General features: G+C 41.1%; 1 protein-coding gene across 1 annotated transcript in view; it reads left to right on the top strand.

The window, feature by feature from the left end:
* LOC148431240 (uncharacterized) overlaps positions 1–21,700 on the top strand; it is a 157,425-nt gene that overhangs the window by 17,812 nt on the left and 117,913 nt on the right. The window contains 4 exon segments of the mRNA XM_088466168.1: positions 3,378–3,456; positions 3,574–3,936; positions 5,051–5,352; positions 5,764–6,700. Of these exon segments, the coding sequence (XP_088322294.1) occupies positions 3,423–3,456; positions 3,574–3,936; positions 5,051–5,352; positions 5,764–6,700 (1,636 nt within the window). The 5' untranslated portion in view covers positions 3,378–3,422.

Raw genomic sequence — 21,700 nt, 5'->3', positions numbered from 1 at the left:
TGGGGAAGGATCGGAGGTGCTGCCAGTGCTGGGGGAGGAGATCGGAGGTGCACATGCTCCAGCTTCTGCGCCTCTGGGTCAGCACCTCATGCATAGTCCTCCCTGATTTCCTCATTGCCCGTAGCAGCGTGTATTTCGCATTCACTGTTCTATGTGTGGCTGCCTAATAACTAAAGGCAGCCATGTTTGTGCTCCCAATGAAGCCACAGTACATACACCCCCTGCTGCGGCTGCGCAACAAGTTGAAAAGTCCTATCTCTACAATGGCACATTCTTGAGGTAATAGTTTAAAAACTGTAACTTTCTAATTTACCTGAACCCCAAAAGCACGTACCCTGGCACAATAGCTACCTAATGAAATAAACCCCAAGTCTAAATTCCACCCCCTACCCTGAGTTTTGCCTCCCAAATATCCCCCATAGACTACAGCAGAAAAGGGTTCCTAACTGACAATGTCAGAAAAAAGTGACAGTTGGAGATTTAGATTACTGCCATGTCCTCATCTTTTATGTTTATGCCCTGAAATTTGGCATGCAGCACCCAGTGACAGTTCTACCCGGCCATGCCAAATTTCAGCTCCGTACCTCTAATAGCTTTTGAGGTGTAACCCCTTAAACGCCATGTCCCCCCCCCTCCAGAATTCTGTATGGAGAAATCTGTTTTTTTTAGATGCAGCCTTAATATAAGGGCACAACTGTGCCTATGTATATACACCACTGTGCCCTTATATTATATATATATATATATATACACCACTGTGCCTATTTATATACACCACTGTGCCTATGTATATACACCACTGTGCCCTTATATTATATATATATATATATATATATATACACCACTGTGCCTATGTATACACACCACTGTGCCCTTATATTATATATATACACCACTGTGCCCATGTATATACACCACTGTGCCCTTATATTATATATATATATACACCACTGTGCCTATGTATATACACCACTGTACCATTATATATTATATATATATATATATATATATATACACCACTGTGCCTATGTATACACACCACTGTGCCCTTATAATATAGGAGGATCAGCCTGGTGTTGTTATTTCTTATTGTTATTATACAGGGGGAGCAGCCTGTGGTGTCCTGGTATTATTATACAGTAGGATCAGCCTGTGGTGTCCTGGTATTATTATTATACAGTAGGATCAGCCTGTGGTGTCCTGGTATTATTATTATTATACAGTAGGATCAGCCTGTGGTGTCCTGGTATTATTATTATTATTATACAGTAGGATCAGCCTGTGGTGTCCTGGTATTATTATTATTATGCAGTAGGATCAGCCTGTGGTGTCCTGGTATTATTATTATTATACAGTAGGATCAGCCTGTGGTGTCCTGGTATTATTATTATTATACAGTAGGATCAGCTTGTGGTGTCCTAGTATTATTATTATTATGCAGTATGATCAGCCTGTGGTGTCCTGGTATTATTATTATTATTATTATGCAGTAGGATCAGCCTGTGGTGTCCTGGTATTATTATTATTATCATGCAGTAGGATCAGCCTGTGGTGTCCTGGTATTATTATTATTATCATGCAGTAGGATCAGCCTGTGGTGTCCTGGTATTATTATTATTATTATTATTATTATACAGTAGGATCATCCTGTGGTGTCCTGGTATTATTATTATACAGTAGGATCAGCCTGTGGTGTCCTGGTATTATTATTATTATTATTATTATTATTAATATACAGTAGGATCAGCCTGCGGTGTCCTGTAGTAGTAGTAGTAATAATAATAACAAAAACAACAACAGGACATTGCAGACAGCTCCCCCTGTATAATAATAATAAACAGAGGACCTCATTCAGAGTCGGTTGTTGCGGCCGCACGGTCGTAAGGGAAAAGGGGCCGGATATGCAAATGATGCACTCGCAAGTTGCGACCTTAAGATCGGATCATTAGCTGGCCGACCAAGGGGAGGATGCGGCCGTAAGACAAAAAATACGCCCCCTTCTCGTATGCATTACACGTCATCTCCGGGCATATAAGGATTAATCGAGACCATCGGAACTGGTCGTAGAGCTAAAGGTTGACCATACCCTCTCTTAAGCACTACGATCAGGTCAGTGTACAAAACCACCCATGTCACGTGTGCCATGACACTACTTTGTAATTATGCACTCCCATTAAACGCCGTTCGCATAATGAGGCACGCCTGCGTTCGGATCTCCACTCCCCCGTTTTCAAGCACCTTCCCCTGTTACCACCCACAAACGCCTCATCCAGTCACTCAAACTACCGACCTGGCTGTGTTCAAGGAGAGAGAAATTTCTGATCGTAGCAGCTAGTTTGCGCACGCGCATTGCGAACTTTACGTATGCGCAGTTTAGCGAACATCGGTGGCGTACGGCCGTGCGGCCACAACGACCGACTCTGAATGAGGTCCAGAGTCTTTAGTACACATCACAAGCTCTGTATTCTCACTGATTCACTGAGGATGGGCAATGACGGGAGTCAAAAGACTGAGTGTCTTACATCTCACCCTGGAGATCATTTACGTGCTGACTGGGGAGGTGAAATGGTCTGCAGGTGTCACAGTGACATCACTTATATCTATAGTAATAATACAGGGACATGACTGGGGAGGTGAGGGGATCTGGGACTGTCACAGTGACATCATTTATATCTATAGTAATAATACAGGGACATGACTGGGGAGGTGAGAGGATCTGGGGGTGTCACAGTGACATCGCTTATATCTATATATAATTAATATACAGGGACATGACTGGGAAAGTGAGGGAATCTGGGTCCCAATGTCTCAGGAGAACTGAGCAGGACCCAGAGCCCCATCACCGTGCCTCCACATCACTCACTGATACATGAGAGACATAATGATCAGAAGATCCTGGAACTCATCAACAAGATAATTCAGCTGCTGACTGGAGAGATGACTGCTGGGAATGTGACATTATACAGTAACACCAGGGGATGTGTCTGGGTGATGACTGAATAGGTGACTGCTGGGAATGGGACATTATACAGTAACACCGGGGGATGTGTCTGGGTGATGACTGGAGAGGTGACTGCTGGGAATGGGACATTATACAGTAACACCGGGGGATGTGTCTGGGTGATGACTGGAGAGGTGACTGCTGGGAATGGGACATTATACAGTAACACCGGGGGATGTGTCTGGGTGATGACTGGAGAGGTGACTGCTGGGAATGGGACATTATACAGTAACACCAGGGGATGTGTCTGGGTGGTGACTGCTGGGAATGGGACATTATACAGTAACACCAGGGGATGTCTGGGAGATGACTGTATCATTGTGTGTGTCAGGTTCCTATAAGATGTCAGGATGTCACTGTTTATGTCTCCATGCAGGAGGTGGAGTATATAGAGGAGCACAAGGGTCAGTACAAGGATGTGATGATGGAGAATCACCAACCTCTCACATCACTGGGTAAGAGGAGACTGTCATTTATTGTACAGGGAAGAGCAGGTATGGGGGCCCCCTATATACACATCACCTGATAATCACATATATACAATGTACTCAGTCACTGTGTGTCTCCTACAGATGGACCCAGTAACAGAAATACCCCAGAGAGATGTCCCCATCCTCTTTATTCACCGGACTGTACAGAGGAGACTGATATGAAGGCAGAAGATATAGAGGGAGAAGAAGAGACGTATGTGACTGATATAAAGGCAGAAGATATAGAGGGAGAAGAAGAGACGTATGTGACTGATATAAAGGCAGAAGATATAGAGGGAGAAGAAGAGACGTATGTGACTCATATGAAGACAGAAGACACAGAGGGAGAAGAAGAGATGTATATGACTTTTATAAATACAGAAAATATAGAGGGAAAAGAAGAGACGTATGTGAGAGGTGATCAGCAGTGTAAAGAGGAGGAAATCCCTATAGATGTAAGCAAAGGTGAGTAATAAATACTTTTTACAGAAAAGAGTCACATATTCTCCTTGCTTAGTCACTACAGCAATCTTTCATCCTACACTCTCCTCTGTCAGTACAAACTAATGAGGGAAATGTATCTGCCCAGTGGGTGAGTCAGCAGCCATCAGCCCCTATTATACTCCAATTTTCTCCCTCATATTATGTCACTGTGTTACCAGCCCAGAGATCTGACCAGTCTCCTCCCCACACTCTCTGGTGTATCTCATACATCAGGAGCCATCAGCCCCTATTATACTCCTGCTCTCCTCACATCATGTCAATGTGTGTTACCAGCCCAGAGATCTGACCAGTCTCCTCCCCACACTCTCTGGTGTATCTCATACATCAGGAGCCATCAGCTCCTATTATACTCCTGCTCTCCCCCTCACATCATGTCACTGTATGTTACCAGCCCAGAGATCTGGCCAGTCTCCTCCCCACACTCTCTGGTGTATCTCATACATCAGGAGCCATCAGCCCCTCTTATACTCCTGCTCTCCTCCTCACATCATGTCAATGTGTGTTACCAGCCCAGAGACCTGACCAGTCTCCTCCCCACACTCTCTGGTGTATCTCATACATTAGGAGCCATCAGCCCCTATTATACTCCTGCTCTCCTCCTCACATCATTTCACTCAATGTGTGTTACCAGCCCAGAGATCTGACCAGTTTCCTCCCCATACTGGTGTATCTCATACATCAGGAGCCATCATCTCCCCTTACATCATGTCCTTATGTGAAAGGACTTACTATTAATACTCACTAAAGTCACTTATATCGTTATTTGCTGCCATCTTTACTGTAAATTATACAATGGATGTTAAGATGTCTACCTAGATGTTGTATTTTCTCTGAGGAAGATACCATGTCATGCAGGATGGGGTGGGATGTACTAGGAATGGAAGAGGCTGTCTCAGTTTTCTGGCACATGAGTATATATCGATATCAGTATATTTTGGTGCTAGTTAATGATGTATATGTTACTTTACATCTGCCCATTTTATTACAAATTGGGGACATTTCACCAAAATCTTTATATGTATAATGAAACTTGTAAGCAGACATTCATGTTTCTGTATATGTTTTTTATTCCCAGCAGATGGGTGTAACAGTCGGAATGTCTCAGAGGATCATCTCAGTTTTACTCAAAATTTTGAAATTGATGATGATGACATCACCCGAGATTCTACAGGAGGAAACCCAGTTACCCCAATTATACATCCAGTACCTCACAGTGCAGATATATCACCTGCTACCTCTGATCACGGGGAATGTTCTCCTGATAACTCAGATATTGGTGCAACTGTTACATCTTGTACAGTAGATAAAATATTTCCTTCTATAGATGCCAAATGTTTTACACAGAACACAAACCTTATTACCCATCAGCCAGTTAATGCAGGTGATGGGCCATTTCCATGTCCTGAGTGTGGGAAATGTTTTAGACAGAAATCAGCTCTTATTATACATGAGAGATGTCACACAGGTGAGAAACCATTTCCATGTCCTGAGTGTGGGAAATGTTTTGCACAGAAATCAGATCTTGTTGTACATCAGAGATGTCACACGGGTGAGAAGCCATTTCCATGTTCTGAGTGTGGGAAATGTTTTGCATATAAATCCGAACTTGTTAGACATCAGAGAATTCACACAGGTGAGAAACCATTTCCATGTCCTGAGTGTGGGAAATGTGTTGCACAGAAATCAGATCTTGTTAAACATCAGAGAAGTCACACAGGTGAGAAACCATTTCCATGTCCTGAGTGTGGGAAATGTTTTGCACAGAAATCAAATCTTGTTATACATCAGAGAAGTCACACGGGTGAGAAACCATTTCCATGTTCTGAGTGTGGGAAATGTTTTGCATATAAATCCGAACTTGTTATACATCAGAGAATTCACACAGGTGAGAAACCATTTCCATGCTCTGAGTGTGGGAAATGTTTTGCATATAAATCCGAACTTGTTAGACATCAGAGAAGTCACACAGGTGAGAAGCCATTTCCATGTCCTGAGTGTGGGAAATGTTTAACACACAAATCACATCTTGTTATACATCAGAGAAGTCACACGGGTGAGAAACCATTTCCATGTTCTGAGTGTGGGAAATGTTTTGCATATAAATCCGACCTTGTTGTACATCAGAGAATTCACACAGGTGAGAAACCATTTCCATGCCTTGAGTGTGGGAAATGTTTAACACTTAAATCACATCTTGTTATACATCAGAGAAGTCACACAGGTGAGAAACCATTTCCATGTTCTGAGTGTGGGAAATGTTTTGCATATAAATCCGACCTTGTTGTACATCAGAGAATTCACACAGGTGAGAAACGATTTCCATGTCCTGAGTGTGGGAAATGTTTTGCACAGAAATCAAATTTTGTTAGACATCAGAGAAGTCACACAGGTGAGAAACCATTTCCATGTCCTGAGTGTGGGAAATGTTTTGCACAGAAATCATATCTTGTTAGACATCAGAGAAGTCACACAGGTGAGAAGCCATTTCCATGTCCTGAGTGTGGGAAATGTTTTGCAAAGAAATCACATCTTGTTAGACATCAGAGAAGTCACACAGGTGAGAAGCCATTTCTATGTCCTGAGTGTGGGAAATGTTTTACACAGAAATCATATCTTGTTATACATCAGAGAAGTCACACAGGTGAGAAGCCATTTCCATGTCCTGAGTGTGGGAAATGTTTTGCACAGAAATCACATCTTGTTAAACATCAGAGAAGTCACACAGGTGAGAAACCATTTCCATGCTCTGAGTAAGTAGAGTTACTAAGGTGTTACTCTGTGTGTTTGTAAGTGAGAATATTTATCCAAAGACTAAATATTAGTAAACATAGTATTTCTCCTAATACAGACTCTTTATTGACCTATTCACATTTATTTTCTGTTATGGCCTCATTTCAGTTATTGCTCAAATTTTATTCTTGTGTATTTGTTAATTATCTTCTGAAACCTGACAGACATGTTCCTGCAATAAACCTCCCCCCAATTCACATTTATACAGCGAGACCAGGTTCCCCATGGTATATGAGGCTATAAATGGACTTTTTAGGCCTGATTCTGAGCCCTCAAGACACAACCTACGTGTGGATGCCCAGCATAGACACAGTCACTGAGCTGTAAGTCATGCATGTAAGATATAGCCACCTCAGAATCACTTGTAGTTACTCAGAGATATAACAAAGAAAGAGGCTGTCACACCATGAGGTCACAGCAACAGTGAGGAATAAGGACTGTCCTTTATGTAGGGACTCCGGATGGAGTTGCAGTATGTAGAAGCGTGTCTGTATGAGACAATTCTCTCTGTTATCTGAGGAAAGAAGAGGCTTGGAAAGCTGTTTTTCAAAATTCCTTTTGTATCCTGCTGGATTCTGAGCTGGTGAAGTGGGGGTTTTGATACTCCTGATCCCTACTGTTCCTGCCCTACACATATATATTTTTGCATCTTTCCTTTGATCTGTTATAGTTTGTGACATTTGATGGGGAAGAATTCCCAGCAGTCGGCCACTGTGTGGCTGGAACGATTTTCCCGTTCAGGGGCTGGGGGTGTTTTAGGATCCAGCACTTCTGATACTTCATCTCGCTCCTCTCAACCCTCCTCTCTGCCTGCTCCTGACCCTCCTTTGGAGCCTGAGATCACTATGCAAAACTTAATGCCGGCAATCACCTCTTCAGGAAAAACGCTGTCTGGCAAGATTTCTAAGGTCCATGTGGAACTTTCACACATCCGTCATGATATGCAGACAATGCAAGAGCGTGTTGGTGAGGCCGAGATTCGCATATCTACTTTGGAAGATGTCACTGCTCCGGTTGCGGTACGGCTTCTGGCACTGGAGTCCCAGATGGTGGCCTGTCGCACTAAAATCTCTGATATGGATGGCCTACTTCACAGAAACATTGTTCGATTTGTTGGTTTGCCCGAGAAGGCAGAGGGTTCCCTTCCAGAGATGTTTCTAGAAAAATGACTGGTGGACACCTTTGGCAGGGAGGATTTCACTGCTGAATTTGCAGTGGTAAGGGGGCACCGTATTGCTGCCAGGGCTCTTCCTCCTGGTGCTCCATACACTTTTATTGCCAAGATTCTGCATTTCAAAGACAGAGATGCAATCCTTCATCTGGCACAATTACATGGTCCTTTGGAATACAATGGAAATCGGGTGGCTGTGTTCCCGGCCTTTCCTGTTGATGTCGAAAAATCTAATCTTAATTAGTTCAGGTTAAACGTCGCCTCCATGATCTGGGTCATTCCTATGCCATGTTGTTTCCTGCATGTCTGCGTGTGGTGGCTGATGGTCAATCCCATTTCTTTGATTTCCCCCATGAGTCTACATCATGGCTGAAGCTCAGGGGATGTGGCGGTGATGCTCCTCTGGACTGACCTGGACTTGCTGTCTCATCAGTTGTGCTTGTTTTTTGTGTGTTATTTTTTTTCATTGGACTCTATTGCAATACTATGTTCTTGGATATGACTAGCCTTATGTTTATTCATTCTACTGCACTCTGTACATTGCTATTATATTGAGGTATTTGTTATATTGCGACCTTTCGGGTCTGTTCTTCTGGGTGCTGGGGTTGGTAATTTTGCCTTCGGCCTGGACAATAGTTTATTTTTCAGCCAAGGTAAGACTTGCTCCCCCTCTCTTACCCCTAAAATGAACTAGGGTTTGTTAGTTTTTGTAGATATTAGGTTCTGGGGTTTGTAGTTGGTAGGTTCAGGATTTAGGTATAAAAGGTTGGGATGGGTATACAGGGTGGGGCTCTTCTTGGGGTCATTGTATGGGATTTTATTTTATGTTTATATTTTTTGCCAATTTTTGGGGTTATTGTTTGGGATTTTATTTTTTGTTTCTATTTTATGCCATTGTCGTGATTTACTCAAAACTGTTATGCTTTCATTTTTTATATATTCAGTTTCTACTGTGCCTTTTTTTTTTACTGTGTCTGCCATGTCTCGCTGGGTGCCTCCATCTGTGCTGTTTCAGGTGTCTGTGTCTCCTCCTCCCACTGTTGTGTGGCTTCCCCATAATGTCTACTAGCTTGGGTCCCTCGTTCCAAGTTCTCTCCTGGAATGTCTAGGGCCTCAATGAACAGGTCAAGCGCTCTTTAGTTTTGAATCAGGTGAAAAAATGCTCTGGCAGATATTATATGTTTGATGGAAACATACTTGGTGGGTGGGAAAGTCTTGGATTTGCATAAACCTTGGATAGACTGGGCTTATCACTCCACACATTCCTTGTATTCTAGAGGAGCATCAGTACTTGTCCGTAGGTCCCTCGGTTTTGTGCTTGATGATGTTAGGATTGACCCCTTGGGTAGATATGACTTCATTCGGGCATCTAGTTACTCCTCTCTACTCCATATCCTTGATGTTTATATTCCCCTTCTTTACACTAGTGAAGTCCTGAAAAATTCTGCTGAATTTATGTCTTTGTCCCTTGATACCGTGGTTATTTCTGTAGGGGATTTTTTAATAATGTGTTACACCCTACCTTGGATAGGTGGCATGAGAGTTCGGTTGTGCCTGGTCCTTCACCCCATTCTTTTGCCAATTTAGTGGAGGAACTTGGTTTGGTGGATAATTGGCAGGTTCGGCATCCTCACCTGGCTCAGTACTCTTGCTTTTTAGCCTCTCATAATTTTTTTTAGGATTGATTTTGCTCTGATAACCGGGGAGGCTAGTGACGCAGGTTGTTGAGGTGGAGTACCGGTCATGTGGTGTGTCGAATCATGCCCCTTTAGTGTTGGCTATTTATATTGCTGCCTCACTAGGTCACTCTTTTTAGAAGTTCAATCCTTTCTGGCTCACATTAATGGGTGCTGGTTCGGAATTGGAATCCCAATGGTGTGATTTTTTTTCTCTGAGAATACCGGTTCCATTTCTTTTGATATTTTGTGGGATGCCTTTAAGTCTGTCCTACGCGGTTCTTTAATTGGGAGGGTGATAAGTATCAAAACTTTTCATAGGAAAAAGAAGGGGAACTTGAAAATCATTGTAAACTGCTTGAACAGCAATATCTGTCCTCTGGCTCCAGTATTGCTAGATCCTCCTTTATGGGGCTGCTAAACTATTATCTGATTTTCTTTTAGATAAGTCCAGAAAGCACCTGCTATTTGTTTAACATAGTCATTATTCAGATTCGGATAAATCTGGAGCTTTCTTGGCTTATCTTTCGGCCTGTTACAGTTATAGCTTAAATTTGGGACTCTTTAGGTAATTTGCACTCCTCTATACCTGCTATTGCGAATGTGTTTTTTGAGTATTTGCTAGTCTTTATTTTTCCCAGGCTCACTATACTTTGGAAGTTATAAGAATATTTGGGATATATATCCCTCCCATTCATTTCCCTGGGTCGTAGGGCATTCCTTGATTCTCTAATTACTATAGAGGAAATTGGGGTGGCCGTTTCTTCATTTCCAGATGGGTAGGATCCCAGGGGTGGACGGGATTCCTATTGAGCTATATAAGAAGTATACCCTTTTCTTTTTCCCTAGTCTCCTTGAACTTTTTAATGCACTATGTGACCTAGATTCTCTTCCCTGTTCTATGTCAGAGGCCATTATTGTTATGATCAAAAAATCTGGCAAAGACCCTCTTGATCCTGCCTCTTATTGCCCGATCTCCCTTTTTCCACAGATCTTAAAATATTGGCTAAAATGCTTGCACTTAGACTTAATAGGGTGATTGGTGAGGTTGTGCATCCTGATCAGACAGGTTTTATGCCAGGGAAGTCTACCTCACAGAATCTTAAGAGATTGTATTCGATTTTGTAGCTGGCAGACTCAATTGATGATGGGTCAGTGGTGGTGTCCTTGGATGCCACCATGGACTTTGATTCTGTGGAGTGGCACTATCTTTGGGAGATTCTGCTCCATTTTAGGATGGGACCTAGATTTATAGTCTGGGTTAAATTACTATATTCTTCCCCTTTAGAGCAGGTCAGCATTAATGGGTATGTTTCTCCTTTTTGCCTCTCTAGAGGTACAAGACAGAGCTGTCCTTTTTCAACGAGCATTTTTGCACTGGCCATTGAACCTTTAGCATGTCTTATTAGAAGTCACCCAAGCATACACAGTATTCGGATACAGCAAAGGGTCAACACGGTGGCTCTCTATGCAGATGACATGCTGCTATTTTTGACTGATGCATCTGAGTCGTTGGTCACCCTCCTCTCCGTGGTAGATTCTTTTAGACAGTTTTCTGGGCTGCACATTAACTGGTGTAAATCTTGCATTCTTCCTGTTCATGGTCCTTCCTCTTACACTGGGGCTGTGAATACTCTCTAGGAATGGATCTCCAGGTTTAAATATTTGGGAATTTGGATTACGTCATCTATATTGGACTTTCTCCCATTTAATGACCGGCCACAAGTTGACCTTTTGAAATCTAAGTTGTACGTTTGGAATAACATCCCTTGAACATTACAGGTCGGGTAAATTTGGTTAAAATGATAGTTCTCAAATTTTTATGTTTTCCAGCAGGCCCGTGTTTATACTTCTCCTTGTATTTTTGACTGTCTTCTTTAGTATGGCCAAATAAACAATCTTGAATTAAACTGAAGGCTCTATGTAGGCCGAGAGGGTTGGGTGGCCTGGCACTGCTAAATTTCTGCCTTTATTATTTGGCTGCTCAGTTAGTCCATTTGCGGGGATGGGTTTTGGGTCAGGAGAGCCAGGATTTACCTACTGTTTCTAGAAGATGTTCCCTTTTGCAGCTCTTACTTGAAAACAGTTGTCTTGGGGGGGGCTCCACTGGTCACACAGGCTCATACATTGTGGAAACAGGCCCGTACTTTAGTGGGGGCAGAAGCTATTGACTCTGAATTGTCCTTATGGTATTCTTCCACTCTTGGAGATCTGGCCCTATTTGATGGCAGCTCTTTGTGGTCCAGGAGGGGGGACTTCTCCCTTGGACACTTGTATAGTGACAGGGTTTTTAAAACCTTTGATACTCTTAAGATTGAATTTGGGGTCACAAATTCTGTTTTTCCACTGTTTACAGCTTCAACTTGCCCTATCTCTCCAGTTTTCTTCTGGCCCTCCACAATTTGCTCCTGATCCTGTTAAGGCTTTGTTGCAAGTAACTAGTGGTAAGAGATTGATTTCCAGATTTACTCCTACCTCCTTACTGTTAACTCAGATGATGCCCTAGCACTGCTTAGACTAAATGGGTGGAGGATTTTTAACCATTAGAGGATGAAGAGTGGTCTTTAATGTTGAATAGTCCTCTGTCTGCCACCTCTGCAGTGGGATTTCAACAGATTCAGTTTTTTTATTACACAGGGTGTATCTTACCTCCTTACTATTGAGTAGATTTGAGTCTGTTGCCTCTGACAGTTGTCCTAAATGTTCTACTGCACATGGCTCATTCTGGCATCTCCTCTGGGAATGCTCTGCTGTCCAAGTGTTTTGGTCCCGAGTCACCAATTGTCTCACTAGAACCGGAGGAGGAATTCTTTTATTCCCTAAAATGTGTATTTTTGGTTTGGGTCTCCTGGACAGGGTTAATCACTTAACGGGCCAATGCATAATGAATGCATTGACTCTGGCAAAGGTTTGTATTGCCCGCACTTGGATGGCATCTAGGGGACCTACTTTTGCAGAGTGGTGTAGGCTGATGAATGAAGTTGTGGGGCATGGACGATTTTTAAATACTAAGCCAAATTTTATTCGCAAATATGATTGTATTTGGGGCCCATGGATTGCTTCTTCCCATTATGTTGCTGGAGGGAGTGGGATTTCAGACACTGATGGGTTGGCACCCGGCGGGGCGACACAATGTTTTGGTATTCTAAATCTTTACTTGCAATTTTTCTGCTGTTTTTGATGGTTGAGAATTATTGTGCAGTTATTTTAATTATGATCTATTTTCATGGGTTCATATGATAATGGCTGTATACTACAAATGTTTTTTATTTATTTTTTTCTCTTTTAGGTTTATTGGGGGTGGGGGGATTTTGATTTTTGTACTGTTTTTTTTCTGTTTGGAAAAAACCTTTTTCATAAGTAAACGCAATAAAAAAAATTATATAGCGATATTTTCGTACAGGCTACATTGTAATTTTATTTTTCTGTCTTTTTATATTTTGAATTTTTTATTAAATGTTTTAAAAAATACAGTTATTATAGGACTGTATTTAGTGTCTATGTGTTTGCTAGATGTGGATAGGTTTGATATAACTAAAATGGTTGTGGTGTAATGGCAGGGCTGGTTCTGGGAAGGACTAAACATATGATGGAGGACAGACCACTAGGTAACAGACACCGCACCACTGAGGTTACTTATACAGGGTCATGAAAATTTTTTAGCCCCCTCCTGATTTCTTCTTATTTTTGTCTATTAGTCACATTTAAATGTTTCAGATCTTCAAAAATAATTAACCACTTGCCTGGCATGGACGTAATTTTCTATCCACACCAGGCAGTTCTTTATCTGTACAAGAAAAAAGAGAAAAGTGCTCTGTGGTAAAGGGGTATATAGATGTAAGAATGTGTACAGGATTTGTGGTCTGGGTATTGTGATCTTAAATGTGATCTTAATGGCTGTAGTGTTTAGTATAAGTGGAGAATCTGAATTTTATGGTAAATATATATAAATATATACACACATATATATATATATATATATATATATATATATATAGTTCTCTTTGAAGATAGATGTATGACGTCAGGTAGGCAATAACTTGAGGCTGGTAGTTGACAAATAATTAGGAATTTGTCCAATGATTGTTGCGAATAATGTCTTAATAATTAAAACAATCAGTCTCTGATTCTGACAGGTGGGCAACAACTGTAGGCTGGGTGTTGTAAATTTAAAAGATGATATAATATAGGCCTTATAACATAGGATCATCTGTCCTTATGTAATTGATATAAAATATTGGCAATCTATCTTGCTATACAGGTAGACAAAAACTGTAGGCTGGATGTTGCAGTAATAACTTTGTATTATGATGAAAGCTGTATGCTGTGGATACCACCTCCTCTGTAGTCAACGCCACCTTATAAATAGGAAACGCGGTATCAGGATGTCTTATGACACTATATTGCAGTGTTAGGTAAGTGAGACCTACTTACCCTGAGTGGATGTCTGCTGGTCTGACTCCTCCTTGCGTCCAGGTGGGCTAGGTGTGTGTGGTCGAGGGATCCATAATTATGTAGCATACAGATAAGCCAGTAATTGACTAAAAACGAATTTATTGAAAAATGGAATTGAACAGAATGACCATACACCGTATGGTATTGTAATCATAAATAGTCAGCATATGTCAGATAACGTCCCAACGCGTTTCATCCCTATTGTGGGACTTCTTCAAGGGCAAAAGTTCTTTAGTGTGACCCTACCTTCTATTTATAGATCAGTGATCCTGTGAAAGGCGCCAGAATGCGGTGGTGAGCCGCACTTCCCGGTTCCGTGATGTGCGCATGCGCACATCGCGCGTCTATGTACATAGAGGTAAAGTTTCAGTGGCAGGATTGTGTCCCCTACTGTGTGGATAAGCGGAGTCCTCCCATAGTATGACTGTGCCTTGTGGTGACACTGTTGCAATGTGTCTGCATTTATGACGGTGGCCATCTTTGGTGTGTTGGATCACACGGAGACAGGTCATAGCTATCAGTTGCTATGTCCCTGGTTCACTGATCGCGGTGAATAGTAAACAAGGGGGGGGGAGAGAGGATACCTATGTATATGCTTAATACATTGATTGGGAGACAGAGCGGAATTGGAAAACAGACCCAATAAATAAATTAATTAATACAATAGCAGAGCCCTATTGTATAAAAAAATAGTGTCCATACATAAATTCTGTTGATTACGCACCAATAAATATAGATTAAAGTATAATGAAAAGGTCATTCTGTGTGTGATCCTAGCTGAAATAAAATTATGCCTTAATTTTATAATCAGTATAACGATCGATGAACATGATGCAGATAAATAAGTGTAATTGGAGCATAACTGGAGTTAATAAAAATAAATAGGAATAGATATAGTCATAGAGGTTCATGTCTTATAGCTAATACGGATAGATCAATAAAATTGTAGTAATATGCTGAATGAATGTGTATATCAATTGAGTTGATGATTTGGTCAGTCATCACTGGAAGCCATGGGTTCAACAATACTACCCAGAACACTAATACGAGGGACAAAATTACCTATCTCATAATTGAGAAATATATATGCGTGGGTGGAACACACGTCTGGCTTTATCGGCTTAAGGGTCTATATTTAAATATAATTTAATATACACATTCATTCAGCATATTACTACAATTTTATTGATCTATCCGTATTAACTATAAGACATGAACCTCTATGACTATATTTATTCTCATCTATTCCTATTTATTTCTATTAACTCCAGTTATGCTCCAATTACACTTATTTATCTGCATCATGTTCATCGATCGTTATACTGATTATAAAATTAAGGCATAATTTTATTTCAGCTAGGATCACACACAGAATGACCTTTTCATTATACTTTAATCTATATTTATTGGTGCGTAATCAACAGAATTTATGTATGGACACTATTTTTTTATACAATAGGGCTCTGCTATTGTATTAATTAATTTATTTATTGGGTCTGTTTTCCAATTCCGCTCTGTCTCCCAATCAATGTATTAAGCATATACATAGGTATCCTCTCTCCCCCCCCCTTGTTTACTATTCACCGCGATCAGTGAACCAGGGACATAGCAACTGATAGCTATAACCTGTCTCTGTCTGATCCAACACAACAAAGATGGCCACCGTCATAAATGCAGACACATTGCAACAGTGTCACCACAAGGCACAGTCATACTATGGGAGGACTCCGCTTATCCACACAGTAGGGGACACAATCCTGCCACTGAAACTTTACCTCTATGTACATAGACGCGCGATGTGCGCATGCGAACATCACGGAACCCGGAAGTGCGACTCACCACCGCATTCTGGCGCCTTTCACAGGATCACTGATCTATAAATAGAAGGTAGGGTCACACTAAAGAACTTTTGCCCTTGAAGAAGTCCCACAATAGGGATGAAACGCGTTGGGACGTTATCTGACATATGCTGACTATTTATGATTACAATACCATACGGTGTATGGTCATTCTGTTCAATTCTATTTTTCAATAAATTCGTTTTTAGTCAATTACTGGCTTATCTGTATGCTACATAATTATGGATCCCTCGACCACACACACCTAGCCCACCTGGACGCAAGGAGGAGTCAGACCAGCAGACATCCACTCAGGGTAAGTAGGTCTCACTTACCTAACACTGCAATATAGTGTCATAAGACATCCTGATACCGCGTTTCCTATTTATAAGGTGGCGTTGACTACAGAGGAGGTGGTATCCACAGCATACAGCTTTCATCATAATACAAAGTTATTACTGCAACATCCAGCCTACAGTTTTTGTCTACCTGTATAGCAAGATAGATTGACAGTATTTTATATCAATTACATAAGGACAGATGATCCTATGTTATAAGGCCTATATTATATCATCTTTTAAATTTACAACACCCAGCCTACAGTTGTTGCCCACCTGTCAGAATCAGAGAGACTGATTGTTGCGAATGTCTTAATAATTAAAACAATCATTGGACAAATTCCTAATTACCGTATATACTCCAGTATAAGTCGACCCGAATATAAGCCGAGGTACCTACTTTTACCCAAAAAAACTGGGAAAACTTACTGACTCGAGTATAAGCCTAGTGTGGGAAATGGCAACAGCTGGTAGTGCCCCCAGTAGTAATCCCGCCTTTTAGTGCCCCCTGTAGTAATCCCCCCTTTTAGTGCTCCCAGTAGTAATCCCCCCTGGTAGTGCCCCCTGTAGTAATCCCCCCCTGGTAGTGCCCCCTGTAGTAATCGCCCCCTGATAATGTCCCCTGGTAGTGCCCCCTGTAGTCATCGCCCTCTGGTAGTGCCCCCTGTAGTCCCCCCCCCCTAGTAGAGAGAGACGTGATAACAATAAAAAAAAAAATAAACACTTACCTGAAACTCCCGCTCATGGTCCCGCCGCTGTCCGCTCCTCCGGCCGCTTTGCATGGGAGACACGTCGTCATGACGACGTGTCTCCCATCACCCACTGCGGGAGCCGGAAGATGGCTCCCGCAGTGGGAGCAGCAGCAGCCGCTGAGAGTCTGACAGACTCTCAGTGGCTGCTGATTACACCAAACACGCAGCTGCCGGCTCCGGCGGCTGTGTGTTTGGCAGTGTGTAGCGCTGACCGAACTCCGTCCGGTCAGCGCTACACTTGACTCGAGTATAAGCCGAGAGGGACTTTTTCAGCACATTTTTTGTGCTGAAAAACTCGGCTTATACTCGAGTATATACGGTATTTGTCAACTACCAGCCTCAAGTTATTGCCTACCTGACGTCATACATCTATCTTCAAAGAGAACTATATATATATATATATATATATATATATATATATATATATGTGTGTATACATGTGTGTATATATTTATATATATTTACCATAAAATTCACATTCTCCACTTATACTAAACACTACAGCCATTAAGATCACAATACCCAGACCACAAATCCTGTACACATTCTTACATCTATATACCCCTTTACCACAGAGCGCTTCTCTTTTTTCTTGTATTTTCTGCTATTGGGAGAGTTTAGGACACCTTCCGGGAAAGCAGCTAGTGGTAATAACTGTCCCTTGCATGTGAGCGCTGACTGTCTTTTCTGTGTGTAAATTATCATTAGTTCTTTATCTGTACTGGATGTAAAATTTCATCCAGACAAACATGAGGTCGGCTGCAGGAAGAGAACCTTCCCGCAGCTGCTGCTCTCAGAGGGACCTTCCGGTCCCTCTGCTTGCCAGCACCCTCTCCCCCTGTCTGCTATGCGGCCAATCACTGCTGATCAGTCAGCAAAGCAAGACCCCCTACCCAGCCTTTAGAACTGAGCAGCAGCGGGGAAAAGTAAGTTTAACCTCCCCGTAACGCCCCTGACATACCTGGTTCCTGTATCCGGTCTCTAATTGAATGTTGCGATGTTTCCGATGTTCAGTTATTTTAAAAAGCTATTTTTTTTTTACAAATCTTAAAAAAAAAGTTTTGGTTTTTTTATTAAACCATTTTGGATAAGTTAAAATGGATGTTCCTCACCTAATTCACTCATAAAAAACACCCAACAATTTTGGAGCGGTTTTTCGAAAAAACAAATCATCAGTTAAGTGGTTAAATATAAGACAAAGACAACCAGCATAGTTTTTAATTTAAAATAAAATAGTTTTTAATTTATAATTTCATTTATTGAAGGAAAAACGTTATACAACACCCATATTAAACATTAATTGCCCCCCTAAACATGATAACTGGGTGTGCCACCTTTAGCAGCAACAATTGCAATCAAAGTTCCTCCAATAGTGCATCAATGACTCATCCAGGCAGTCCCTAAAGAATCCAGATGGACATCTAAGGAACTGCAGACCCTACTCACCTTAGTTACTGTCAGTATTTGTGAGTCCCCCGTAATATACAGAATGGGCAAAAATTGTATCTATGGAAGAGCTGCAAGGCAAATACCACTGCTAGACAAGAGGAACATCAAGGCTGCTCTCACACTGATGACCCGCAAGCCTTCTATGCTAATGTTCTGTGGACTGATGAGCAAAAACTGTTACTCTTTAGAAGACACAGGTCCTCCTGCTACATCTGGCACATGGTGGTGTGATGGAGGGGGGATGTTTTCCAGCTTCAGAACCTAAGTAACTTGCCATAATAAGTGGTATCATGAATTCTGCTCTCTATCGAAAAGAGGGATAATGTCCGGTCATCCGACCATGATCTGAAGCACAAACACAATTGGATTATGCAGCAAGACAATGATCTGAGGCACAAGAACAAGTCCACCTCTGAATGGCTCTAAATTAACAAAATTAAAGTTTTGGAGTGGCCTAGTTAAAATCCTGACTTGAATTCAAATGAGATACTGTGGCAGGACCCTAAATGGGAAGTTCATGCTCGAAAACCCACCAATGTGGCTGAGTTAAAGCAATTTTGCAAATAAGAATCGGCCAAAATTCCTCCACAGTGATGGGAAAGACTGATCTCCAGTTATCGGAAGCGTTCCATTGCAGTTGTTGCTGCTAAAGGTCGGACAATTGGTTATTAAGTTTAGGGGGAGGGGGCAATTAATGTTTCATATGGGTAATATAGGTGTTGGATAACTTTTTTCCTTTAATACATGAAATGCACGTCAGTAACAATTAGGCAATATTTAGCAAGAAGCACAATAAAAAAGTTCATGATTGGACGATCGCTCTGTGGTTAATCTGCGACAATTAATATCATGTCCAAAGGTAATTATATATCTACCAGCAATAAAAATGATTGTGATTAAACTGGAATAACTGCCGTAAATGTAAACACTTGGCTGCTGATTTTTATCATCAATTCTGGGGGTGCAGGAAAATTAGCAAACTTTACGATAAGGTCCTCTCGTTCATTGGCTCAGTCACACATCTTTATCTTGGGCGCGACCGACCCTTTGGCAATGCTTTGTTGTCATTTCAAATCTTGGTATTTAGGACCTAGGCGTAATGAGTTTGTCCCTCTCCTTACCCTGGTTTTGACAGTTGCCAAGAAGGTAATTATAAAAACTTGGACTGTGGCCACCTCCAGCATTTCTGGGCACAGTAAAATCCATGTAATTCCAGATTCTATATTTTGATCATAGAGCCACATTACCAGAAGGAGATTATCTGCTTTTACACAAAATGGATGTTGTACATTGAAACCCCAAATACATCTACTCAAAATCATATTAGGAAGTTATTTGAAATGACTACTTGGTATCTTTTGTATACAAATTTCATAACATCTTAATTTCTTTTTGGTCTATCTACTTTGCTGCAGTGTTTCTGCTGTGGGAGGAGCGGGGGAGCTGGAGGCTAAAGTCATCTTTTGGCTTCGTATCTCTAATAAATGTGTTCATGATGAGCGTGTTAATACCATTACGGCTATGACCATTATCTGTTTGTTTTCTATTTACTTATTATTCGTATACCCTGTATTTAGATTACTGTATACTTTAGTTTTATTTTTTGGGGTTTTTTTTCCTCTCCTTTTCTGCCACAAAATAGTCTGTTCCTATTTTATCTTTCAATGTTATTGCATTTCTTCTGTAGACAGATTAATCTGCATTTTTGAACTATGTGTGTAACCTTGTTATAATCCTGTACTATTCTACATTGTTTTTACCCGTTAAATTGTAATTCCTAGTATATTTTCCATATTGGTTTCTGACCTATGATGGTTTTCGCACTATTTTGTATATTTCTTTTTGTGCCAATAAACATAAAAATTTTTGAAAGAAAATGTGATTGTGATTAAACCCAAATACAGATCAGCTGTTCCAGTATGAAGTCCTTGATTACTGGGATAGTCTGCAAGGAGCTTTCAAACAACTATGTGGTAATGTTAAAAGCCATTACATGTACCATGGAGAATTCTAAAAACTATCATCAATAGGGTGGAAAATATGGCACAACAGGAACATTCCTATGATCGAGACATTCTTCCAAAGTTGATGACAAGGAGAAAACTCATCAGGGAAATTACTGAGAGGACTCAGTGGCGTAGCCGGCAGAGTTTAAGGTGGAGTGACTGCTCCCCTCCACCTTCCCGATGAAAATATGTTGCCACCTTGGCAGCAGGCAACTAGACAAGTGAAAGTCATCAATAGGCGGCTAACACAGGACTATGACATACAAAATCTCAGCCCTTCCAGTAGGTGAGAGGGATTGGAGGTGATCATAATATCTATGGGGGGTCAGGGTCTGGGGAATGGAGGATGGGATGATCTATATAGCGTGGATAAAAATATTACATAGTAACCTAGTCTTTTTTTTTTAATAAAGCTCAGAGTTTCATTGAAGTGCTGGGATCATACTAAAAACACCTAGCATATAGTGCCCTCTTTAAATAAAAATAGGCTCTATTCCTAGTTCACCCTGGTGTTTAGTAATACCCACCACCATTGCTTGAGATGCCTATTCCAACTTCACTCCCTATCTGGTCAAAGACTGACTATGCCACTGACCTGCAAAGGTTTCTCCCTAGAACTTGTCACCCCCTGCATGTTACGCCAATCTCCCATACCCTGCACACGGCTATGGGGTATGATTGGTAGGGATGAAGCAATGGTGAGGTGTTAGACGTACTGTAGATGTATAAAAGATGCGTAGAGGGGATCAGAAAGGATATTGTAGAATTAGTTGTGTGGAAAAATGATCAGTTCAGAGGCCACAAACCCATAACAAAGAGAACTGATGGTTGTTCTGTAAAAAGTGGTTTTTATTCCCAAGGATAAAATAGACCTTAAAGCTTACTTCACTAACATGTATAAATATATTAAAGTTTAAAATGATGTTATAGTGTAATATATAGGTTCAACATACATCATACAGGGTACTAAGTTTATATGTCTAGACCTAAAAACAATGATGAAATATGCAAAAATAAAATAAAAAAGATATATATATATATATATATATATATATATATATACCCACACACTATATGGACAAAGGTATTTGGCCACACCTGTTAATTATTGAATTCAGGTGTTTCAATAAAACCCGTTGCCACAGGTGTATAATATTAAGCACCTAGCCATGCAGTCTCCATTTGCAAACATTTTTGATACAAAATGGGTTATTCTGAAGAGCTCAGTGACTTCAAGTGTGGTACTGTGA

The sequence above is a fragment of the Taudactylus pleione genome, unplaced genomic scaffold (assembly GCF_031769625.1).
Source record: "Taudactylus pleione unplaced genomic scaffold, aTauple2 ptg002601l, whole genome shotgun sequence".
Lineage (NCBI taxonomy): Eukaryota > Metazoa > Chordata > Amphibia > Anura > Myobatrachidae > Taudactylus > Taudactylus pleione.
Note: the sequence above shows the minus strand (reverse complement) of the source record. Positions and strands in the feature narration are given on the sequence as shown.